General features: G+C 40.7%; 1 protein-coding gene across 6 annotated transcripts in view; it reads left to right on the top strand.

Annotated features, from left to right (window-relative positions):
- Positions 1-4,854: 4,854 nt before the first annotated feature.
- The window catches only part of RGS7 (regulator of G protein signaling 7), a 420,392-nt gene continuing 398,171 nt past the window's right edge, over positions 4,855-27,075 (top strand). For all 6 annotated transcript variants that reach the window (XM_077811866.1, XM_077811869.1, XM_077811867.1 and 3 more), the window contains exon 1: positions 4,855-4,932. In XM_077811866.1, coding sequence (XP_077667992.1) covers positions 4,855-4,932 — 78 coding nt within the window. The remainder of the gene's footprint in view (positions 4,933-27,075) is intronic.

The raw sequence follows: 27,075 nt of genomic DNA, 5'->3' as shown, positions 1-27,075 counted from the left end.
TCCAAATGTCATGACTTGGGGACCATATTTAGTGCACTCCATGTGCATTCTTAGCAGGAAACAAGAATATCTTCAGCCCCTTTGCCCACTCTTCAGTTTCACATTTTCCACACCCAGTATTTTCACTCTTTTTCACCTCTTTTCTTCTTTCCTTCCCTTTCATACACTCACCAAAATCTTATTCTTGCTCCTCTTCTTTGCTTTCCTTATGCTTCTCCCTCCCATCTCAAAGCACCAAACTATTCCCACATTCAAATCCCTCTGTCTGATACCTCTTTTCTCTTTCCCTCTGCCCCATCATGTTGTTCTCCCTCTCTTTCTGCTCCTCAGCATAAGAATTCCATTTTCTGTTGCTGCTTCTTATCCCCACCATGAAGCATGATCGCTCTGACATTAACCTCCCCTCCTCTATCCCTCAACATCTCCCCCTTTCAATTCTGTCCCCGTTGACCTTCATTTTCACTTTGGTCACCTCAACTCCCCCTTTCACTTCTGCTTTCCCGCCAGAACATTCCCACTCATCTATCAGATCTCTCCATCCTCTCCCCCAGTCTCTGTTCCAGAGACCCCACTCTAACTTCTATTCCTCCTCATCTCTGCTTCAGCCCATTTCCCTTTCTACTTGCCTCTGTTCCCACAAAAACCGCAACTTGTCTTTGTCCTGCTAAAAGACTCTCCTAGATGCGCCCCCCCTCAAAAAGCAAGACGCTACTATGCTCCAGGGAGATGACACCCAAGTCACCTCTGCCAACCCCAGAGGACTTTAATGGTCCTCACTCTCCATGTGCCTCTGAATCTGCAGACTTGCCTTTGTCTTTTTGAAACCACCCTCAACTTTCCTAAAGAGCCCCTCAGCTGCCACTGCCACCCAACATCTTCAGCTTGGCTCTCTGATCTCCTCTAACTTAACTCTGTCCCTCTCAGAAGCACTCAATTCAACTCTTCATTCCAAAACTGGTTCTATCCCTTTAGAAGTTCTTAATGTGGTGGTTTCTCCTCTAACGCAGTACGTTGACTCCACCGCTTGCCTCCATCTCAGTTCTGGGTACCCAGAACCTCTCAGTTTGGTCTCCGTCCCCCATAATGCACATCATAACACCAGACTTCCCCTTGCCTGTACCTTCCTCTACGGAGAGAAATCATAGAAATGTACGACTGGAAGGGACCTCAATAGGTCATCTGGTCCAGTCTCCTGCCCTGAGGCAGAACTAAGTTTTATCTAGACCTTCCCTGGCAGGTGTTTGTTTAACTTGTTCTTATAATCGTCCAATGTCAGGGATTCCACAGGTGCTCAGCTACCCTCACAGTTAGGAAAATATTCTTAATGGCCAAAATAAATCTCCCTGGCTGCAGTTTAAGCCCATCACTTCTTGTCCTGTCTTCGGGAGCTAAGGAGAACAATGTATCACCCTCCTCTTAATACCCTTTATATGCTTGAAGACTATTATAATATTCCCACTCGGTCTTCTTTTCTCCAGCCTAAACAAACCCAATTTTTTCAAACTTTCCTTGGAGGTCATGTTTTCTAGTCCTTTTAATCATTTTTGTTGCTCTCCTCTGGGGACTTTCTCCAATTTGTCCACATCTTTCCTGAAGTGTGGTGCACAGAACTGGACACAATATTCCAGTTGAGGCCTTAGCAGTGCTGAATAGAGAGAAAGAATTACTTCTCATGTCTTGCTTACAACACTCCAGCTAATACCTCCCCAAATAATGTTTGGGTTTTTTTGCAATGCTATTACATTATGGACTCATATTTAGTTTGTGATCCTCTATAACTCCCAGATCCTTTTCTGCAGGACTGCTTCGTAGGCTGTCTTTTCCCATTTTGTATTTGTGCAATTGATTATTCCTTCCTATGTATAGTACTTTCCATTTGTCTTTATTCAATTTGAAATCATTTCTTCACTTTGTTAAGATCATTTTGAATTCTAATCCTATCCACCAAAGTACTTGCAAACCCTCCCAGCTTGGCATCATCATCATCATCAGACTTTATGAGTGTACTCTCTATGCCATTATTAAAATCATTTATGAAGATATTGAATAGAACTGGACCCCACTTGATATGCCCTTCCAGCTTGATTGTGAATCATTGATAACAACTGAATATGCTTTTGCAACCAGTTGTGTACCCACTTTATAGAAGGTTTGTCAAAGCTATATTTCTCTAGTTTGTTTATGAGAAGCTCCCCTATCCACAAAGCTTGTTACTCTGCCATAGGTTGGTTTGACATGATTTTTTCTTGACAAATCCATGCTGACTGTTACTTATCACCTTATTTTCATCTAGGTACTTACAAATTGTTTATTTGCTCCAATATCATTCTGTGTACAGAAGTTGAGCTAGCTCATGTATTATTCCCTGGGTTCTTAATCTTTTTTTATAGTTGGGTCCTATATTTGCCCCTTTCCAGTCCTCTGGAATCTCTCCTGTCTTCCAGGAGTTCTCAAAGATAATTGCTAATGACACTGAGATCTCTTCAGCCTTAAGTTTCTATGATCTATTTCATCAGGCCCTGCTGACTTGAAGACATCTAACTTGTTTAAGTAATTTCTTAACCAGTTTTTTTCCCATTCATGATCTGTTATGGGAGGGTGCTGGTATATGTGGTGGACAATAGGCCTGGACTCCTTCACAAGCTGGACTCCTTCTTTGAGACATCTCTGCTCTTCTACCTTCACAGCAACAGAGAGCAGACTTCCTCTATCAGTTCGCTTGTAAGCTCTTTGAGGCAGGGACTGTCTTATTTTGTGTTTTGCACAGCAAGTGACACCACCGTTGTAGACATTTAACAAATAAACAACTTTATTTCCCGGTCAGCTGCTGATTGGCTGTTTGCTGTGCAAGGAAGAGCATCTCAATCAGGACATGTCTGGAAGGACAAAGTCATTATCCTCTCCTTCCCACTGCTGAGAGAGAGTCTGTAATTACATACAGGGGTCTCTTCCAGCTCCAATTGCTATGATTGTCCCAAAGCACGCTCCTCAAGAGGCAGCATGCCACAGGAAAATCTCTTCACCCTAAAGATGGCTTACTCCTCCTGCTGCTATTACCAATATTTTCTGTTAGAAAATTTTAGCTTAGCAAATTTGGATGCCTAAAATCCAGCTCCCTAAATAAGGGGTGTAATTCCCCTCCAGAGGCGCTGATCATTCCCAGTCTCCGGGGGAGTCAATGAGAGCTGCAGCAGCTTCACCATTTCTGAAAAGTAGGCCCTTTCGCCATGAAGGTGGCCCTCTATGACCCAAGTTTTAAAACGCTGGCCTCACTCCCTAAAAACAGGCACAAGCCCGGGCGCAGTGGGTGATCAGTCAGGGCCGTATGCTGGAGGAAGAGAGCGGATGTGGCACTTTCCCCCACTGCTGCCCCGCGCAATCATCCATCCCATTAGCCCATATTCTATTCTTGGCCAGCCCTCCCGCGTTGCCTAATCCCGTTGACAACTTGCTGCCAAACCTGCAGGCAGCTGCAGCTCCTTGGCTGCCTCCCGCGGGGGCGGGGAGGAAGGGCTGAGAGCAGCAGCCGGAGAGCAGGCGGGATTGCCAGTCGCCTGGCGCTGCAGCCGCAGCACCTTTGACGTTCCATTGCCTCACGTGACGAGGCGGCTCCGTTCCAGGGAGGGGAGCCGCGGCCGCTTGTGCGAGGCGGCGGGGGAAGTCGCAGCCTCCGCGGCGGCAGCGGCAGCAGCAGCAGCAGCAGCCGCCCGGGTGCGCATTGTTTGTGTGATGACCGATCCTCGCATCCCGCCCTCCGCTGCCGGCTGACACGGACCGCGCGGCGCGCGCCGGGGGGAGGCGGAGGAGAGGAGCCGCTGCCGCCGTGCAGCCAGTGACCTTGGCCCGGGGAGGTAAATAGGCAGGGCGGGGAGCGGGGTAGGGGGGGAAGTTCGCCCCCCTCCCCCCCCCCGAACGGCGCGGGTGAGGTGCCGGCCAGCCCGGGCGGCTGAGGGCTTCCGGGGCTGCTGTCCGCGGTGCTGAAAGCCCAGGCGCGGGCTTCTTGCCGCAGGGCAGAGCCGCCGGCCGCGCCTGCCCGAATGTGCCGCGGGGCTGCCTGGAGGCGCCGGGCCGGCGGGAGAGCGGAGCCCCCCGGGGCTGGCGGGGGGCGGGGGGGAGGCGCGGTGAACCCTACCCCCGCAGCGGGCTGTGGGGCTGGCTGCTCAGAGCCCGGCTAGCCCTCTGCAGCCGCCGGCGCCCTCCGCCCGTGGAGGCGGGGGGAGGAGGTGACGGAGCCGGCATCGTGGGGGACCGGGGGGCTCCCCCCACTCCAGGGGCTGGCACGGCTCTTTGTGCAGGGGGGTGAGCGCCGCACGGGCCGGGGGAAGCGCTGCAGCGGGAGATGCCCCGGGGCGGCTGCTGGGGCGCGGGGTGCGGGGCGAACCGCCGGCTGAACAGCGGGGAGGGCAGCCGGCTAATGGGCAGTCCCTGGCACCGGGACACAGGCGATGGGAACGATGCGGTGCCCAGTATTCGGGGGCGGGGAGGGAGCGTTGGGTAGGGAGATGCCTCTACCAGAGTGTGCTCAGCTGGGAGGCGGGGGGGGGGGGGGGGGTGTCAGCGGAGCGGTGTGAAGTGACAATTCATTAAAGTCGAAACTGAGTTAGTACATTACACTCATTCAGTATTTACAAGGGGGTAATGGCAGTAAACGGGGAATTAGCTGTTTTGCCCCAGCATAAATGTCGGGCGGAGAAACGGATGATGGTAAAGTGATGGGAGTAAGTCAGCTCTATTAATCACCGTCAGTAGGGGGAAGGAGACCTGCTGCAGCTGTATCTCACAGAGATCGCTCTTACCTTTCACAGTGGCCAATTGCTCAGCGCAACCTTTGCCAGAGGACCATAGCATTGGGACATGGCGCAAGGAAATAATTATGGGCAGAGCAGCAACGGGGTGGCTGATGAATCCCCAAACATGCTGGTGTACAGAAAGGTAGGAGGCTTTTTAATTTCTCTGAAACAGTTGGGCAAATGACATTAGGAAACTTTCGCTCCTGATTTTTTCCCCCCAGAAAATGTAACTATGTTAACATTTTGCCTCCAGTTGTCTTGTTACAAGCTGCTGCTCTGATGTTCCATTTGTAGGAGTACAACATGGTTTCAGAACACCAGAGATATCAGTCCTTTACTGTTCGAATATTATTGGAAAATTTGTATACATGATGTATACTTTACACTACTTAAATAGCAACAGTATGAGCGTGTGAAATGTTAGCTCGATATCCCAGTCTGTTTATCTGTTGTCTTTTATTTTAAGAAATGACCTAATCTCTTGCTCTCGATTTTAAAACACAGATACATATGCCAACTTTGCAAAGTGTTCAAGAACGTTTATTCTATAATGAATGCTTTAAACATTCATTTATGTTCGGTTCATTTTATGTATCAGATGGCAGAGCTGCAATATTTAGTTTATTTCACCTGCTATTTCCAGGTGCTTGGTGCAGCTGATATGTGATGATAAAGCATTTTAAGATTGAGTTAGACTATTCCCTTCTAAAATCATTTGGCTGTAAAATGAGTAAAAATATTATATACTTTATATTTTAGTTTTCAAATAACAAACGTGTTATGATTAATTAGCCAATTATTTACATTGCAATTAAAGTGTTAATTGCACATGTGGTATGAGGAAAATAATTGTGTAGATTTTTTTTGTTTTGCAATCAATAGCATTTTTAAAATTTATATTCCAAGGATTCTCTCTGCAAATAGATTTCCCAACATGATAAATGTTTTAACAACAACATCAATAAACAAACTCCCAGACATTGACCTAAATAATGGGATTTATTTGGCTACTGTACTTCAATTAGAACAGTTGCTTGGGGAATTTGAGATAGGTTAGTGTGGAAACAGATTGTTTAAACGAAGAGGATAAAGTTGTCTTTACCTTTGAATTTGTCATCTTTAAATAAATACAGCTAAATTATAATTAAATGAGAAAATTCTTAAATTGTGGTAGTGGTGAAAGAGAATCTTTCACACAAACTTGGATGCAGAATGTTTTAACTACCTGTTTACTCCCAGAATTTAGGGAGTTGCAATTAGTTTGTGGTTATTTAAAATAGAAAAATCAACCCTTATTTTGTCTTATAGGAGTTGACACTCTCCCCCCACCCCCACACACATATTGACTGCAATAAAAACATTCTCCGATTAATGACAGTGCTTCTTCAATAGTGAGAGTAATTGATGTGTCATCAGATATTGTGGTAATAGACTGTTCTTTCCAGAGATTTTAAATATTTTGTTAGTCTCAAATTGATATATAGTGCATGCTTTCTTATTTTCAAAGATACTGCTGACTTCAGTGGGATTTGGGAATGCCCAGCACCTCCGAAAATCAGGCTACTTTTATTTACTTGACTAAATTTAATTTTAGGAATTTGATGCACACAAGTTTGGAAAACTTTGCATGTGTGTGTGTGTGTAATGTCACTGGACCACCTTTCCATTAACTTTACAATTGTGTACAAAAATTTTGTCTATGCACTTATGTATATTTATATAGTAAACAAACATGGGCAGAATGGTTATCATAATATGATATTTCCTAAAATTTTATTGCACCTAGTTGATTTGATTCAGTTCCCTCAAAAACATAATATTTCATTACATTTTATATATACTTAAGAGTAAGTTTCATTGTATACTGGATGGTATAACTATTGCCTAGGAGATATTAAAAGTACGTGGGCGTCACAGTTGTTGTTCTAAAGGTGCTGTACTCAGATACACCTTTTTTAAAACCCACTAAACTGATTCTTTTCATTTTTAAAAAAAATATCTATCTCATTGCTGAAGTGTAATTTCCGGACATATGTAACATATATAGGAAAGTACAAACACAGTGTTTATTTACCTAGTTTTTCTATGGTATTTTTTCAAACAGAGTTGTATAGTAGGACACTTTTCACATATCTTAATCTTATGCAATATAATCTGTCATGTTATTTTTGAGGTTGGGAAAGAATTTTACCCTGGGTCAGGTTGGCAGAGACCCTAGGGGTTTTTCACTTTCCTCTGTAGTGTGGGTTCCAGGTCACTTGAAGGTTTAAGCTACTATAAATGGTGAATTCTCTGTAATTTTAAGTCTTGAAATCATGATATGTAACTCAGCCAAAGTTTATGGGTCTATTACAAGAATGGGTGGGTGAGGTTCTGTGGCCTGCAATATGGAAGATGTCAGACTAGGTGATCGTGATGGTCCCTTCTGGCTTTACAGTCTATGAGTCTATGCCTGCTTTCTTTGATTCCTTTAACTACTCCTCTTGACCTATCATACCATAGATTGTACTGACAGGTGTCACAGTCTCGGGTGAAAACTTCTAAGCAATGTTCTAGGAAACAGGAAACAAAATAAGATCTGGTATTTTATGTATTTTAAAAGTACATAGGTGTATATGACAGGATGCAAATACGATACTACCGTCAACAAATATAGAAGACTTCTGGGTTTAGACTATGAAAAGAGGTTTTTAAAGCATAAGTCATTTGACCTCAGATATTACCAGCTGCTTTTGAAGTCTTCAAATATGATGGTTTAATAGTGGCTGCTACATCACAGGAATTTTGTAATAAATTTCAAAACATAATGCTCCTCCATTTTCTAAGAAGACGCTGCAATGACTAGTAAGTTTCGCTGCATTTTGCCATTGTATTAGGGATGAATGAACTGTGATGAGTAACTAGAGTACGGGCCTGCCAAATTCATTAGAATTTTTTTTTTCTAAATTAATTAGAAGTTACTTGAAAATTACTTATTAGATTAGATATTAATTAGAAGTTACTTGAAACTTACATTGTCTAAATTAATTAGAAGTTACTTGAAAAAGTTATGTACTTTTGGGGTGGTTGTCTCTTGGATGATTGAATATTTAGAATTCAAAATCTTTTTACATTTTGAATGCCATGGCTTCAATGTGACTGGGTTGAACTGTTTGTAATGATATGATATTTATGCAGCATGATTGTGTGGGATGGCAATCTGATATTTGTACCCATGAGAAAAAGAGGAAACATGTAATATTTGTTGTGATAGGTAAGAGACAGGCCTTGACTGTAGTGAATACAAAGCAAATTCTTTATTGAGGATGCTGAGCACAAACATAACCCTGTCATTCTCACTGTCTCTCTAGCTCCAGTCTAATTAAATACAGGCTGGACTGCCTAGAGTCACAGCCCAGGTCTTCCTAAATCCTGGTCTAGTCAAGTCATGAAAGGACCAGAAAACTTGAAGAATTGGATGATTTGAGATGATCCTGAGTCACAATGTTTGGATCTGAGATCTGATATGAATCTGCATTTTTATGAAGTTTAGGCGTATTTGGATTTAGTATTGAAGTTTGGTCCATCATAGAGAGAGTCTGAATTCCAAGGTCTGGATCTGACCGTTTTTGAAGGTCACAGGGTTTATAGATCCAGTGTTAATTTTCAGAGATGCCAAGCCCTGACAGAACCACAAAGATTACAGTAAACAAGCTCATCTCTCACCCATAGTTACCAAGATAAGGAAGTTGAGAAAGATGATTGGTTTGTCTAGAAAAGGAAGATGAAGAAAACATAGTAGTATAAAATGAAAAAATCTCGATTTAGGTCCCTTCTTCCAGTGTCCCATGTTCATATCCACAGAAAGTGCACTGCACATTTAGATGATGTTTTTATAGAAAACTCAGATAAAATATTTGAGTTAAATATTTAGTGCATAAATGACTTGTTTAAATCTGTATTGCAAAAGGCACTAGCACAGATAAATAGTTCCTTATATCAGTATCATGCCACCTCTGAAAACTCTTTTACTTTTTTTCTTTTAATAGAATGTCACCTGCATTACTTTTTTTAGATGCTTGCCTCATTATAAAATAATGAAATATGACACATAGGTGGTGCCAACATACCTTAGGAAGAGTCCTAAAATTTCCTGGTATTAGCTTCAGAAAAATATGAACATTTTGAAAGTATTACTTTTATTTCCTTTCCTACTGAGTCTATGTCAGTCAGCAATTAAAAGCCGAATTAGAAGATGTAAGAACACTGGAACCATTAGTGTTTGAACATCATATAGAAATCTTTGATTTCAGCAACACTTTCCATTGTGGCTAGAAGTTGGATTGTAGAGAACTACTAATATTGGCTTTTTTTGTATCTTATGAGTTTAAATTTTCAGAACTTGAGGTTGTTTTCTTTCTTCAATTTGTGATGTGGAGAGGATAGAATTTATTGTTGGGAAAACTTCTAATTTTAGGACCACTACTCCATGCTGTATTTCCTTGAGTTGAAAAAAGCCATGGGATTCTAACTGATCACTCTCCTGTTCTGTTTTAAATGAGTCTAAGTTGAACAAGTTGAATCCCCCTATGGGGGATTATGAACTCTAATTTACAAGTTTACTTGCTTTATTATCACCTGTTTCAGATATTCCAATCCAGCTTTGGCCCTTTTTGTGATATCAGGACTACCTTTGTTGGAGTAATTAATTATATTCTTGTTGACTGAGATTTTGAGTTACCACCTCTCTCCCTGCCCTAAATATTAAAATAGCTTTTAATGTAGGTAATCATATTTTCATAGTGTTTGAGACTAACATGTTCTTGGTTCTATTTCTGTTCCAGTAATCAAAGGTCATACTTGCTGGTACCCACATATAGCAAAAGCTAGACTTGTATTATAAGTTTATCTGCCACTCCACTATAATTTGACACTACTCATAGAAGTGTGATATTTACAGGAATGGGGTCTTGCCATTCCTATTATCATTGTTCCTCTACAATCTAAGCTGTGGAAATGGTGATAACTCTCGTTAGTGCCCCCCCCCCACACCATTTCAAAGCTCCTCCCTCAAAATAAATTGGCTATTTGAAGTGGCAGTCAAATAAAATTGTATTGGTAATGCGTGGGTATTCTCAAGTATTCACTTAAGGAAAAAAGTTACCCTGTGGAAGTTAGCCTGACTGCAGTGTTCATATTTGGGAAGGACATGAAGGATAGAATTTTAAAAATGTTAAGCAATGGCCTATAGGAGACTTAACATTGACTTCAATAGGAGAAGAATTCGTCTGGCACTGTGTACTTCTGAATATGCCTATATTATGCCGGCACTACCACTGATACATAAATGAAAATATAAATTGAACCTACTCATGGACCTGAGAGCACTCCATTCAAATCCTTCAGAGTCATCAGAAACATCTTTAACTGTTATATATTCATCCGTGTCAGCTATGGTTTTAAAATTATTATAGGGAACTCCTGGTGCAAAAATAAGTTACAAGAACTGAAAAAAGTTGGCCTTTTCGTCCCCAAAATAACTATATCCAATTTTCAGTGGCTCATTTTTAATTTGCATTTAGCAGTATCCCCATGGGCTATGATCACATTATACCTGACCACACAGAAAGGTCTGAAGGCCCAGTTAATATTTTCATGGAAGATGCAAATACCAAGAAAGACTGAGGTACTATGGGTAACTGTTATGATGACTGAGTAAGTGGTTCTCTTATTGTTGAATAAGGATCCATGAAAGTATTAACTCGGTCATTAGATCTCTCTGCTTGGTCAGACACACTGTGATCACGGCCCAAGGTAATATTGCTACAGGCACACTAAAGCTGAGCCACTGAAAATTGGAAATAGTTATTTTGGGGACAAAAAAGGCTGATTTTTTTTCAGTTTCTGTAACTTATTTTTTTCAACATGAATTCCTTATAACTTTAGATCCATAGCTGATGTATGTATAAAAGCTAAAGACATTTCTGATGACAGTGGGAGGATTTGAATAGGGGTGCTTGTAGGTCCATGAGTAGGGCCAACTTATACTTTTATTTATGTATTACTGGTGATGCCAGCATAATGTATATTTCCTTCCAGGAGGTGGAGACAGGGAAAAAAGCTTTGAGCTATGTCACTAATACTATACAATTGGATTACTAGTTGCAAGACTCCATTTCTTCTGTCTTCAACAGGTGGAAGGAATTTCTTCTGGCTGCACTGAGGCATTGGCTGGCTTTCTTCCTTTAAACTGTAGTCTCACAGAAAGTTCTTGATAGAGCTGTTTGCCAGCTAGGAGGTGTTACTGCCTAAACCATTGTTTGGTCCACTGTTGTGGCTTATGTGGTCTGGTTGCCAGTCATCAACTTCTACCTCCACCTTAAGAGGAATAGCACCATGTGATGTGGTGTCCACCCCACACAAGGCCTGCATGGGTAAATTAGGCCAATTAACCTATAGGATGCACCTGGAGGAAAGTAAGGGCATGCTAAGGCCTAATTGCTGATGAAGTCCAGCAAGGGGAAGAGCTGGATGAGGTTTATAAAGACAGGAAATTGGTGGTAGAAGGGTTTGCAGGGGAGATAGTTTACAGTCACTTCCTGGGAGAAGGTATGTGTACTTGGGGTCCTCCCAAGGAGGAGGGAGTTTGGGCTGGTAAACCCAGAGATGGGGACAGGCAGAAGGTAGAGCTGAGAAGTAGGAAGGAGTCCAGGAAAAGGGCAACATAGTCTGCCAGAAAGGAGGCCACTGTTGCTAGAGATAGGGTCCCTGATCTGGAACCTGGAACATGGGCCTGTCCTCTACCAGACATTGGAGGTGTGGCATGGTCAGGGCAGTGAAGGGAAGATTGCCATTTTTGTATGGAGGACTTTGATAGCCCAGAAGGGGAGGACTATAGTGACCTCTCTGGAGGGCTAAGTCATGAAGATAGAGAGCCTATAGGGGAAGGAACTGACAGAAAAGGGTGTCAGACCTGGAACCAGCTAATCCCCAGACCAACCAGGAAACCAGCGGTGAGTGGACCCCATGACACACCTATAGGGAAAGGTCCTGCATGTATGTTGGGCCCCAAAAGTAAGTGTGGTGGTTCTGTTAGCTGATAATCCTTGCTGGGCGGGGAGAATTGAAACCTAATGCCACCAAGTGATAGGCATCTTCCCCCTCCCCACCCCCAGTGCTGTAAGCTTGAAATTACAGCATTACTTGCCAGTGACTGAAACAAGTAGAAAAATGTTACAGCATGCCACGCAACCATGACGCTTCTTTCTTATATCACATACATGCAGTTTAATACTTTATACGCCTGTGTGGATTGTACATTGTCACTTTTAGTCTCTCTGCTTTTTCCCTTTTGAAGCACTCTACATTAGTTACTATGGAAACAACCATTCTATTGATAGTGACGTGTGGTATAGTCACTTTTTTATTATGATTTTAAATTTACAGCATGTTTTTTGAAATGCCAATGTTCAATATAAGTCTTATGATATAAAAATTGAGGGATTCTCAGCAAAGCAAAAGAGGACGTCTGTAAGACTGCAAATTCAAAGTTCACAAATAAATACAACCCGTTAAAGTATATTTTTTCAGTTTAACAATGTCAAATGAATTAAAAAGGTGTCTAATAATGGATTAAGGAGAACCCAACACCATCCCCCACCAAATCAGAGCATAAAAAACATTTTCTTTAAAATAAAGAGTTCCCAAATTCTACCCTGCAAACCCAAACTTTAAACAACAAAAATCTACAGAGGACATTAAAAAAAAAAGTCAGTAAAATATACTTATTGCATTACATTTCAATATATCTGTTTTCAACCCAAATGCTGGAGAAGGATAACATTACAGCAATGTATAATGATAATACCTAGCACTTTTCATTTGTGGATCTCACAAAACATTACCGAAGAGGCACATACCATTATCCCCAGACCTAACCAATCAATTTCTGCTGCTTGAAAGAGAAGAGAATGCTGAGTATGGAAGAGAAGAGACATCAAGGCTGGTCTTGCAAGGTACTAAAAACTGTCTGGGGATGCTGAGAGAGCAGGCATTACTAAATCAGGAGAGTTGGCAGCAGTGCTTTTTACTTCTATTTAAAGGCTAGTTACTTTCCAGAAGGCTCTTAAACACAAAACCAGAGTGACTGAGTTGCAGTTCTCACAGGAGAATATTTAAAACCAAACACCAAGACAATTCCATTTTAAAGTTGAGAAAAAAATTGAGACTTCTGAGGTATATCAGGGCCACTGCAGGCAGGAACAGAAAATAAACAGGCACAGGAGTTCTGGGAAGCTCTTCCTCTTGAAGGAAAGTTGGAGGGTCAAATCTTCTAGTCCTTAATCCAGTAAAATTTCTATTGCCATCAGCGCCTCCACTCATAGATACTAACATCACATTGAACAAGTGAGAACATGGTCAATAACTATATACTTCATACTTAAATATCTGAGCCATCTTATCCAGAGTACACATCTTATACACATTGGCTCAGGGACTACATTTTCTGGCATATTCTGAACAGTGCTGTGCACACAGATGGTGCCCAGTGAATAATACAAATCATGACAATAATAGTCAACTTCATGGACTCTGGATGCAATCTGTTCTTTGTTCTGGAATTTGCCTGGATACAGCTGAAACCCTAGGAATTTGAGGCATAAACACATCTGATACTTGTATGACACTTTGTGATTCCTTTTCTCAAACTTGGAACAAAATATGACAAAACAAAATGGTTTTCAGTTAATTGCACAACAGCCATTGCTCTACAGCCCAGCATGGAGCAGAACCTGCCACCCCTTGGGAGTTAAGTGATCTCTTCTCATTTGACTCTCATTCTCCATCGTTCCTGGTCTCTGTGCTGCTTTTCATGCTGCCATCCATGACATCCGTCCCAACCTCCTGGGACCGTTTGCTGGAGTCTCAGAGAACTGTCCGCCTTGGTTTTGCTCCCATCTTTCAGATCCTCTTTTTTTGCAGCATGCAGCAGAGCAGTAGGCTGATCTGCTGGATAGGGATCTAGCTCTGAAAAATCTGGGTTCTACTCCCCCCGTGGACTTCCTGTATGACCTCAGGCCAGTGCCTTAAGGACCGAGTTTCAAAGCATTTTAGGCACCCAAAGATGCAGGTAGGCATCTAGTGGGGTTTACAAAACACCTTAACTTCTAGGCACTTTTGAAAATTCCACTTGGTGCCTAAACACGTTTGAAAATCTGGCCTTTAGTCTGTGTGTGCCTCAGTGCCCCATCTATACAATGGGGATAACAGCACTGCTTTACCTTCGTGGGGCTGTGAGAATAAATAGGTTAGACACTGTGAGGCGCTCAGATACTATGGTGATGTGGCTTCATAAGTACCACAGGTAGAGTGGGAACTTCTCTATACCATTGCTATCCCTTCCCTTGATTTTGGCCCCTTCTTTTCACCTATGCCCCCAAATCTCCCCCTTTTCTAAATGGCACCCCTGTGGCGAGCTCTCCACTGGTTCTAAAGTGTGTGTGCATGTGTGTGGGAATGAAATGAGGAAGACACATAGCACGTGGAGGACCCCTCCATACTCAGCTCAGAGAGGGTCCAATTTAACCCAAAGTAAATATTACCCGAGAAGGAAATGTATTCCTCTGTTCTTTGTGGTTTTTAATAACCTGCATGCTTATGTTTTCTTTCTTTTATGGCGCAAGCCTGCAAAGAGTGCCACTGGCAAGTAGTCCTGTGCCAGCAGAGTCCTGCAGTATATATTAAGTGTCTGCTTTCCTGTCACACTTTGCAGGATGGGGACTCTAGTTTAGTGTGTTTCGCTGTGTGTTCATTTTATTTCATTTATTTAAATCCTTATTTGATCAGATATTTAAATAAGCAATGTGACCTCAGCTAATTGAAGTCTGGATTGTATTTTTTTTTTTTTTGGTACTTGGAATATTAGCCTGGCAAAACCCAATTTTCTTGCATGCTGATTGTTAATGATTCATAATTAGCCTTAATTTAATAATCATGAAAATAAATGTTTGCTTTTTTGTGCATTTCGCCTAGATAATAAAATCTCCATCTCAGACAATTAATATCCCTTAGAATGATGATATCATTCAATGCTATTGCAGTTCGTCTTCCACATAGTACATCTCCTCCTGATCGTATTTATTTCTCCATAGTAAATGATATTCATGACTGTTAAAAACAAATCTGAAATTCCTGGTGCTTGGAGATTCCATTTTGGAAGATTAGGTTCTGTGTGGCTTCTGGGGGAAAATCTCTCATATTTTTCCGTTGTATAGATTTGTCTTTGATATACTGTATTATCAGAACGAAAAAATGATTTAGCTCATTTCCTTTGAAAGACAGGGACTTGAAATAGTTCATAAAAATGATTCATTTTATTGCTTCTTATTCACCCAAACTCCTAGAAATCGCCAAGATAGAATGCAATGTGTCTTCCATGTGGGCCAAACTCATGGCACCTCTTAATTTGTCATTAGAAGCCACTCACACACATTTGAAATGGAATGGACACCAGTAATTAGAATGTGAATTTACAATAAAAACAAGATTCAAAACTAGCCTTCCTCTGAAGCTGTTTTTTTTTTTAAAAAAAAAAACCCTTCTATTTTATCTTTTTAAATCCTTGCCCTGTTCCTTCTGAAAAGGGGGAAAAATAGTGCAAGAAATATAAGATTGGGTGGCTGTGGTACAAAATCCCTGAATTTTTAGTAATTTTCCACAAATTTTGTCATGCAGGTACATAGAGGCAGTGTGGTCTGGAGCAATGAGAATGAGACTAGGAGTCATGAGGTGTTCTTCATTTCAACCCTGGCTATGCCACTCACTTACTGTGTGGCACGTAACAAATTATTTTGCCTTTTTGTCTTGGCTTCCTCATCTGTAAAGGTGTTTAATTAGACTCCCAATCCACCTATCTCTCAGGGGTGCTATGAGAATTCCTTGGTTAGTATCTATACAATGGCTGGAGCATATGAAGCACTATAAAAATTCTAAGTTATTATGAATGCAGTAATTTAATTAAAAACAATTAAAATGCTGTGAGCAATAGAACTCACCCACCCACTCTCTCACACACTCACAGTAGATTACTAGATTTGAAATTTTGTGTGTGTGTGTGTGTGTGTTTTCAGAGTTGCCAAGCAACCACAAAACCCATTGAAGTCAAATGGGAACAAGAGGTGCTCAGCACCTTTGAAAAATCACGCAGTACCTCTGTTATTAAACAATGGGATCTTTTGTATTTAACTGAGTTAAACTAGATGCTCAGATCCTGGCTTCTGTGTCTTGAAGAACACAGCAAGATCATATACATTTCCACTTTGAGTAATGCTTCATTTTGGTTTCCAGGAGAGCTAGATGCCTTTCTCCCACACATGCGCAGCAGGAAAAAGCAACATAATGCTTTGTCTGTACCACTGCTTAATTTGTAATGAAAGAGGTGCTGGGTGCTGACGTAATTAGGTGCTGGGGCTCAAGCAATTTTTTTACATTCATAACTGATGCAGCAAGCCCAGAGGTGCCCTGGCACAAGTTAAGTACTGATCTGCACTAATGCCAGCTGTGACACTAAGCCCCATATTCTTCAGAGAGATATTGTTATGATATGATTATGGTGTAATTATGATCTATTTTATGCAAGATAGATCATGTGAGATATAATAGAAAAGGTTATGATTTACTGAATATGATTATCCTATTCGTATCTGAAGTTAGGAATATTGACTATGTCTGTATTACAAATACATTTACACCTGGGGAACGCCCACTAGGCAGAATGCAATCAGTCTAGATGGCTGGCTGGGAAGGGCCATTAGGGAGAACAATAGGTCTTAGAAGATGCTAATCTCCCACCAGGGAGCCTTCTTGAGGACACTACAAACAGTTTCTGACTCATGGCTGCTATGGCCCTAAAGAGGCATATAACCAAGTCACCTGGTACTGGACTCCATCATAGAATCTTACCATGGTACTGTATGGCCTTGTTTGTATTTCAAAAGATCATTTCTTGTTTTTAATCATTGAGAATTAACACAATATCCAAATATTTTTCTTTGACTATTTCTTGATGTACAGGATTTCTTTGGAGTTTACATCTATACCAGCTGTCACCACCAATACATCATTTTAGTTCCTTAGAAGGCAATAAGAGCAGGTGAGTGAGAGTCCAGAGACCTTATTGTTTCTGACTCTTTCTCAAAGTCAGAATGAATCAATGGCAATCATTCAACCATTCTGGGTTTCTATTTTAACTTCAGAGGAATAAACCCTGAGCTGAGTGCATTCCTTTCCTACTGTACTGCACTGGTCAAATATGGCATATTGAAATCCCCAAATTGACCTTTAGACACCAAAAACTTCAAATAACGATTAAGTACATATATATTTAAAGGTGTAGTATGCTAAAATGTCCTACTTCTTCAGAAGATTGTTTGATTTATGGCAGAGATTCTAAAACTGTGGTCCGCGGACCACTCGTGGTCCGCGAGCTCCATTCAGGTGGTCCGCGGATAGTTCACACTAAGGTGCACACCTGGGCGGCCGCACATGAGAGAGGCTGGCGTGGCTCCAATAATTAGGTGCCTGGACCCTGGAGATGCACATGTAGGGTGAGGTGGTGCCCCTGGGGGGGGGAAATAAGGGTAGGTGGGAGGGGTAGTGGGGTGAGAATGGGGGGGGGGCAATTTGGGATGTGCAGGGCTGCTGCGGCCAGAGAAAGAGGCAACTTTCCCCAGCTCCAGGGCTATGGCTGCTGAGGAGAGACCCCCTTCATTCCCAGCCTCAGCTCTGTGGCTGCTGTGGCCGGGGAGAGACCCCCCTGCTTCCCAGCCCCAACTCAGGGGCTGCTGCAGTGCAGGAGAGAGGAGAGAGCCCCCTCCTTCCCAGCCCAGCTCCATGGCTGCGGTGGCAGGAGAGAGAGGGCACACCCATTGTATTAGAAAGGTAAGACTACTGATATTAAAATATGAGTTGTGTGCTTTTATTTGTAGAACAAAAAATGTTAATTATTATTAAGTATTTTTTATATAGTGCTTTTATCCAAATCACTTTACAGTTGTTAGCTAACAGTACGAACCTTTGGAAAGATCATTAAGTGGTCCGCCGAGACCCTCAGCAATTTTCAAGTGGTCCGCGAAAAAAAAAGTTTGAGAACCACTGACTTATGGGATACAGTTATAAAGATATCTGGTCAATGAAATCAGAATATTAAACACACACTTTATGTACAAACGTGAATGAATGTAATTTCATACTGTAAATGAACTGGCCAAACTTTGCTTTCACTTACCCTGGATTTACACTGGGGTAACTATTGACATCAGTGAAGTTGTGGCAGACTCACATCAGTATGAGAGAATTTGGCCATTCCTCTTTTGCTGTCTTAAAATAAGCAAAAGATCTACTATACTCATATATTAACAGGGTAGTGAACTAGTCAGTGTGCTTTTAAGTTCTTCATTAGTACTCTCACTGGTGGACAATAGGCAACATTTTTTTGGATGAAGTGTGACTTCCTGCATGACAAAGATTGGAGGTGTACAGTTCACCATGGAAGTCTATTTAATATTTGAGGATTATTTCCTTATACAATAAAACCAGACCTGTTTATCCTAAAACATTCCAAATTTTGTGAATATTTTTACTTATTTTAAAATTATTCCCCCCCCCCCCTCCCGACTGGTAATAGGTTCTGTCTGAGTGAAACGTGGTTTCAAAATTTTCCATGTTTCTGTGGTGCTCCACCAATTGCTTTGTCAAAATGAATTAGCGGTACAAAATTGTCCAAACCAAAATCTCAACAGTGTTCAAGTAAAATGTCTCAAACACTTCAAATAATGTTGTATAGTTTTTACTAGTTGTATGTCTAAGTCACTTAGTGAAATCAAGTATCAGATTTGTGTTGGGAGATGGTCTGCATTGCTATAACTGGTTAAGAAATTAAAACCTAATCAGAGGAAAAATTTTTTGAAGTTGATTTTGTTTCAGAGTGTTTGAAATGGACCATTATTCATTTTATTTTTTAAAAAATGAAGCTTTTTAACCATTTTATAACATTTAATAACATTTTCATTTAAGTTTTTAATGACTAAAATGACAGTTTTTAGTAAATGAAAAACTTCAGTAATGTTTCTTTAAAAAAGGATGAACCAGCTCTACAGGTAACTAAGAACCATATTCTGGATCTAGATAATGTTTTCATAGTTCTGGAAAGCTGCCTGGTGATGGGATGCTAAATGAGGAGGGCTCTGAGTTACTACAGAGAATTCTTTCCCAGGTGTCTGACTGGTGGGTCATGCCCACATGCTCAGGGTCTAACTGATCACCATATTTGGGGTCAGGAAAGAGTTTTCCTTTAGGTCAGATTGGTAGAGACCCTGGGGGGTTCGCCTTCCTCTGCAGCATGGGGCACAGGTCAGTGGCAGATTTAAACTAGAGGTTTCAGAGTAACAGCCGTGTTAGTCTGTATTCGCAAACCTGGATTTGTGCTGGAAATGGCCCAACTTGATTATCATACACATTGTAAGGAGAGTGATCACTTTAGATAAGCTATTACCAGCAGGAGAGTGGGGTGGGGGGAGGTATTTTTTCATGCTTTGTGTGTATAAAAAGATCTTCTACACTTTCCACAGTATGCATCCGATGAAGTGAGCTGTAGCTCACGAAAGCTTATGCTCAAATAAACAGATTTAAACTAGAGTAAATGGTGGATTCTCTGTAACTTGACGTCTTTAAACCATGATTTGAGGACTTCTGTAACTCAGCCAGAGGTTAGGGGTCTATTTCGGGGTGGGGTGGGGGTGTTAGGTTCTGTGGCCTGCAATGCGCAGGAGGTCGACTAGATGCTCATGATGGTCCCTTCTGACCTTAAAGTCTGAGTCTACAAAAGCGCTTAAATCAATGTCTATTCAGGCCATCCCTTAAGCAGTTTTATCACCTCCTTAAATGTTGTGCTGAATAGAGATACTTCTCTGAATTGGCAGCCAAGTGAGTGAATTGATCAACCTTTTAGTTGCAGAGTGCTTGATTTAAAATTATGAAATGAAGTAATCCTGTGTGTGATTTCTTAATTCCCCCACCCCCATATCTCAAAACTGTGATATAATCAAGCACTGATTTATAATAGCTGTGCAGGACAGGCACAGAACTAAAATAAGGGCAGTATAGATAGGGACAAAAATAATCTGCCAGAGATATGTACTAAGCCTTTCACAGCACCTGCTTCCAGCGTGTTGTGCCCGGTTTGTGATGCTACTCTAATTTCTTCTATCTTCATGAATATTATTACATTAATTTTCCATAACATGTATATGAAAAGATGAAGCAAACTATGAATAATAAATTAGCTGGTGATGCTAGGATGTGGATTAGAAGCATTTCAAAGGCTTCAGTAAATAAAAACAAAAAACTTATTCTTTTTCACTCCACATATTCCCAAAGATTTTGACTTCTTAGAGGCTTAGTTTAATAAATACCTTGGACAAGTAAATGTGTAGCTACTCCCTAATGAAAATTAGGTGATGCTGGGTCCTGTCTTGTTCCCATTGAAGTTGATGGAAATATCTGAGCTGACTTCTGTGAGATGAGGCTCAAGCCCACTCTTCCTTCAGGTTACAGGAAAAAAAATACTCTGCAATATATTTTCTGATGGCTACAGTTAGCTCTTGGGTAGAATTTAGAGGTGATATTGTGGAGTAAAGGCTTGATCATGCATCATTTATGTCAAAGGGATTCTTATAATTAACTTCATTGGGATCAGGGCCACAGGCTCTGATTCAGGAAAGCATTCCTATTCAGGAATGGCACTTGGAATTCAGTGAGACTTAAGAAAATGCTTAAGGAAGTTAGGTGCGTAAATACCTGTAAATATCTCGCCCATGTTTAACTGCTTCCTGAATATGGATGGATGTAAGCATCACTTTTAACTGTAGGCATAGGCTCACTCCCTGAAAAACGAAATGTTGGGTTTTGTGGTAGAAAAAGCTTCATTGGTAAGATTGCTTTTATTTAATTTTATATTTGGTGTTTCCCCCCCTAAGTTACGTTAGTAGTATTTTTTCATTTTTAATAAATTGACCTTTACTCCCAGAGTAAAGCTGAATGGCCATTTATCACTCTTTACATATCATTTAACTCTGAAATACTGTGAAAGACTTCTGGGAAGCAAGACTAAATTAAATGTTTGTTAGATGAAATACAGCAAGTTAATATACATTTTTTTGATGAAAGAGGAAAAATGTCTGCCAATAATATTCTGCATTAGACTATACTAGAAAAGCACTTGCAGACAGAATAGTGTACTAAAACACAGTAAGAAGAAAAGGAGTACTTGTGGCACCTTAGAGACTAACCAATTTATTTGAGCATGAGCTTTCGTGAGCTACAGCTCACTTCATCGGATGCATACCGTGGAAACTGCAGCAGACTTTATATATACACAGAGAATATGAAACAATACCTCCTCCCACCCCACTGTCCTGCTGGTAATAGCTTATCTAAAGTGATCATCAGGTTAGGCCATTTCCAGCACAAATCCAGGTTTTCTCACCCTCCACCCCCCCCACACAAATTCACTCTCCTGCTGGTGATAGCCCATCCAAAGTGACAACTCTTTACACAATGTGCATGATAATCAAGTTGGGCCATTTCCTGCAATGATTGCAACTTGATTATCATGCACATTGTGTAAAGATTTGTCACTTTGGATGGGCTATCACCAGCAGGAGAGTGAATTTGTGTTGGGGGGGTGGAGGGTGAGAAAACCTGGATTTGTGCTGGAAATGGCCTAACCTGATGATCACTTTAGATAAGCTATTACCAGCAGGACAGTGGGGTGGGAGGAGGTATTGTTTCATATTCTCTGTGTATATATAAAGTCTGCTGCAGTTTCCACGGTATGCATCCGATGAAGTGAGCTGTAGCTCACGAAAGCTCATGCTCAAATAAATTGGTTAGACTCTAAGATGCCACAAGTACTCCTTTTCTTTTTGCGAATACAGACTAACACGGCTGTTACTCTGAAATAAAACACAGTAGTAAACTTGATCACTGGTAACAGAAAACATAATTGTTGCAACATTGTGAAGAACTATCTATTGTTAACATATCCCTGCTCTTTACTGGGGAGAACTGGAACAGCTCAACTGAATCTATGCTATGGGGAAGCAGTGCATCCTAGTACAGTGACTCTCAGCCTTTCCAGACTACTCTACCCCTTTCAGGAGTCCAATTTGTCTTGTGTGCCACCAAGTTTCATCTCACTTAAAAACTACTTGATTACAAAATCAGACATAAAAACACAGAAGGGTCACAGCACACTATTACTGAAAAATTGATTCTTTCCTCATTTTTACCATATAACAATAAAATAAATTAATTGGAATAGAAAGATTGTACTTACACTTCAGTGTATAGTATATAGAACAGTATAAACAAGTCATTGTCTGTATGAAGCTTTAGCTGCTTTAGCTGTACTGACTTCACTAGTGCTTTTTATGTAGCCTGTTGTAAAACCAGGCAAATATCTAGACGATGTACTCCCTGGAAGACCTCTGCATACCCCCAGGGGCACAACATGTACCCCTGATTGAGAACCACTGTCATAGTGCATAGAACACTAGCCTGGGATTTGGGACATCCGCATTCTAACCCTGGCTCTGTAACTGGCCTGTCGCATGACCTTGGAAAATCACTTATCCATGTCTTGGTTTCCTCATCTGTAAAATGGGGCTAATGTAAAGTGCTTTGAGATCTGCAGATGAAAAACAGTGTCATATATATATATATATGACACTGTTTTTCATCTGTAGATGAAATAATATATAAATATATAAATAAACTGTTGAAGGAGACTTTCACTTACCTCAAGTTGTGGGTTTGTTACTAAGTAGAAGGATTTGAGGTTTATCAAAGTAACACGGACATTTGAATGGCCATTGTGTGCAGTGTAGTGACAACTGTGAAGTCCTATGTGGCTGTGGAAGTGTTTCAATATATATTATGAGTACTGTTTTTGTGTCTGAGGAACAATGGTCTTGTTTCAAGTAAAGTACTGGACTTAGACAATCTGGGTTCAATTCTCATCTCTGTCACAGATTTCTTGATTGATATTGATGCAACTTACTACATACCTCTGTGCTTCAGTTCACCACCTGTAAAATGGGGATAATACATCCTGACCTCATGGGGGGGCAGGAATGATTTCATCCTCACATGGTTGGCACACAGATATGATGATGATGATGCAGGGATGGAGGGATATTTAAATATCTAGATAGTCAGTACTGCAAATTTTTTCTAGCATGTAATATTCCCAAGGCATTCCAGTTTCATAGCAAACTTTAAGTCTTGACCTTTTACTATTGAATTAATGGGATCTCTCTCATGGGTAGATCTTCATCAAAGCATCTGGGGATTTAGCTGTATGACGCCCATTAATGTTAATGGGAACTGTGTGGCTAAATCCCTGTGCAGAATGTGAACTCTTTAGTGTTATTGCTTCTGTATCTTTATCTACTTTGAATTCCTCTGTGAATGATGACAGGGAGAGAAGCTGTAATATACAAGACCTACAGAACAGGCCCATCTGTGAAAACCAGATGGCATCTGTACCATTTTCCCAATTATTTGGTTATTTTCCCTTCCATTTCCTCTAAATTGTCTAGGGAAAATTTGCAAGCTGAAATGAGCAAGTACAATGGAGGTTCTGATCTTTACTGACAGAATGGTATTTTGTGTTTTCTTACCAGCATGGGCTACTCTTTCGTAGCTAACATCCTTAAATGGATAAAACACTCGCTCCTGTTCGCCAACGTATGTTATTATGTATTGCACATCACATTTACATTATATACTTTATATTATATGTGAAAGTTAGCACAAAGCTATGCTAAGTTGTATTATATTCATTGTTGCTCTCTTTTGTCAAGATATATATAACCCACAACAGTCTGCAAAGCTAAACATAGAGTTTGGCACTAGCAATATAAACCCTGTCAAAATCAAGATACATAAGTGTTCTACCCTGGTACAATGTACAGAGTGTCTTCATGACCCACCTGATTTGGGAAGCTGTGTTCAAAACTGAGAGATAAGGGGTACACTATGGTACAAGAAAAACCAGGTAAAAATCTGATTGGTGAAATATAATCTTAGGTGATCTACAGAATGCTCTTGTAAACTGGTATACTATAAATATAGCTAGTTTTTGGGACGTATTTTGGGGACTGCACCTTCTGTGTAAGGAGAACTGAACAGTGCTGCAAGAAACTGCTTCCTGGAAGGATTGGTATCGCACTAAGGCTTTATCTACACTACGCAGCTTTACGAGGCGTGGCTGTGCCGTTACAGCCGTGCCAGTGAAAGGCGCACAGTGTAGCCGCTGTTTGTCGGCAGGAGAGCGCTCTGCTGCTGACAAAAATCTTCCACCCCCAACGAGCTGCAGTAGCTTTGTCGACAGAACAGGGTTCCTGCCAACAAAGTGCTGTTCACACCCGTGCTTTTCCTTTTGTCTTTCAGGATTGCGTGTGGTTTTTTTAATGCTTTTGAATGTCAAAAGTTTTGTCGTTCACTTGCCAGTGTAGACAAAGCTTACACTCTTTACTGTTTCAGAGTAACAGCTGTGTTAGTCTGTATTCGCAAAAAGAAAAGGAGTACTTGTGGCACCTTAGAGACTGAAGTGAGCTGTAGCTCACGAAAGCTCATGCTCAAATAAATTGGTTAGTCTCTAAGGTGCCACAAGTACTCCTACTCTTTACTGTATTGGTTTTTTTTGTTTTTTTTATCAGTAGGTTGGCTATATTTGGTTATTTGGTCTCCTAACTCAGGATCCAAACTTGGGGGTCTTTGGTGCTATTACGAAGAGCAGATGATGTTCACACTAAAGCAAAGTCCGCAGGCTGCATTCTTGACACTGCTTTGGTTTTAGTACTGTAATTAATGGTTCAGGAGAAACGCAAACACTGAACTTAGGTTCCGCCAGGCATGGTAAGTAGAGAAAATTAGTTCACAACTATTTTTGGTCCCAAGCTGTTAAATTTCATCATAAAGCCATTGTAATCATCATCATACAGATATCCTATCCTGCCCTAGATCCTCCAGTCCTTTTTCGTGAGAGAAGCCCTTGCTCGCATTAACATTGTTGATGATTTCAGTGTGACTGTGTTGTTAGTAAAGGTTAAAGGAGCAGGTCCCGTGTAATATAACTTAAGCCAGGTCTGATAAGGAAATAAATATTGTGTCTATAGTATGACTGACGACAGGGCTATTGTTGTTGGTGTTTAACCTCACCATCTGGCCTTGGTTGGCAGTGTTTTTTATAATCTCTACCACACATTCTCAGTACACACACAATTATGCTTCCATTCAGTTGTACTTATTCGTGTCCATATGAATGTGTCTCTTTCATCTGTACAGATGTAAACCATATAGATGGAGAGAAATCAAGTCTTGTGCTCCAAAATAAAAGGAAAGAATCTTCTGGGGGAGAAAATCTGCAGGACTAAGCAACTAAACACAATGCACGTGAGTTGCTTGCTGCTGCAAGGCTAGTAGGGAGCTCACATGTTGTTGGGGCATTTAATGGTCAGTCTACACAACTTGTTTCAAATTTCTTGGTTATGGAGCGTTGGATTTTATTGTAGATTATGGAAAAGATAGTCTCCAATTAGATAAAAACAAGTTAGAACTACTATATACCAAAATATGTGGGCTAAGCAGGTTGGTTGTGTCCCTTTTAAACTAAATCACTAGCCTTGTAATTCCTTTAGAAATTCTCATGTTGAAGCACTTTTTCAGTTATTCACTTACTATAAAAACTACTTGCCTTGATGATAATTTTCACTTGCTGCCCTCTACACCACTTGTTACATTTACTTAAATTTCAGCTGGTGCCATAAGCTGTTAGCCTAAGCGTCACACTGTGAGTAGCACAATTTCTTTCCTTGCTTTCAAGGAAAGAGAGTCTGTCTTTCATTCTGTTCTGTACAAGACGAGCCTACAGCAAATATCACTCGAGCATTTTTAGTATGCAGTTTCCAAAATCTGGAATGCTAGTGTAATATCTTTACTAAGTACACATTTTCATTACAGATTCTTGGATTTTGGTAATTATAACTATAAAAGAGTTACACTTTAGAACCAATATTGCTTCAAATGTCTACTTTAGCCATTAGTTGATAGACTCTTGCTAATGAGGCTAAGTCATTATCCTGGAAGGTGAGATGATTTATGTTTCTGATCATGCCGTAGGTCTAGTCATACTGTTTCCAGCTATTGTCGAGGATCACATTTGCAAAAATATGATTTGAGAGAGAGCTATAGTAGAAGGCAGGAGCATACAGCTTCATTTAGGTTGCATTAAGTTATCAGAACCTCTGATTATTGCTACAGAATATATCTCCTTCCATTTGGAGTTTGCTCTTCACAGCTTCAATTTAATACAAAATTAGAACATAGATTTTTGGCTTTCTTTGGAAGGCTTAAGTTTTGACTGACAGATAAACAGAGCAGTTCTTGCATTTTGTTACTAGGTTTATGGTTCCTGTTTCCTCAGATAACTGATGGTTGAGATTTTTCTTATGAAATCCTAAATTCTGAAATTAATGGATCACAATTTGCCTGTAATGCAGAGACAAATGTATCATGTCAAATTTCTAATGTGTAAATTGTATACATCATTATTATCCAAAAATGGGTACTCATGGGACCGAAGCTATTTGCAAGTGCAGTCTAGGAGACCCAGTGAAAATCATGAGCTTCAGCAAATTAGTCAATAGGACATGGTCTACCACTCTGTCTCATGATGTCTGATCTTTCACCACTGAAGTCAATGGGAGTTTTTCGATTGATTTCAGTGGGTGCAGGATCAACTCCATATTGAATAGTGCATGGAAAATAGAATGGAGAACAACATTCCAAAAATGAATGGGATGTACATTATTCAGCAGAGCACCTGAGAAGACTAGCACTGCTTCTTCATATACCTGTTGTTCAAGCATGAATAGAAAAGTTGAAGCAACTAAGATCCATGCTGTAGGTACTATTATAATTGTGATGAGGAAGAGCGCAAATTATTGTTTTTCAACTTACAGGACCCGTTGTAAGTAGTTTTAAAATGGCTAAGTGTCCTCTCACTGTGAAGAAGCAAAAATTTGTCCTTTTGAGACTTACTGAGTAGTATGCACGAAAAAAAGGAGTACTTGTGGCACCTTAGAGACGAATAAATTTATTTGAGCATAAGCTTTTGTGAGCTACAGCTCACTTCATCGGATGCATGCAGTGGAAAATACAGTGGGGGGATTTTATATACACA

This window comes from Eretmochelys imbricata, chromosome 3 (genome assembly GCF_965152235.1).
Source record: "Eretmochelys imbricata isolate rEreImb1 chromosome 3, rEreImb1.hap1, whole genome shotgun sequence".
NCBI classification, from domain to species: Eukaryota; Metazoa; Chordata; order Testudines; family Cheloniidae; genus Eretmochelys; species Eretmochelys imbricata.
The sequence above is the reverse complement of the archived record's forward strand: the minus strand, read 5'-3'. Positions and strand labels throughout refer to the sequence as shown.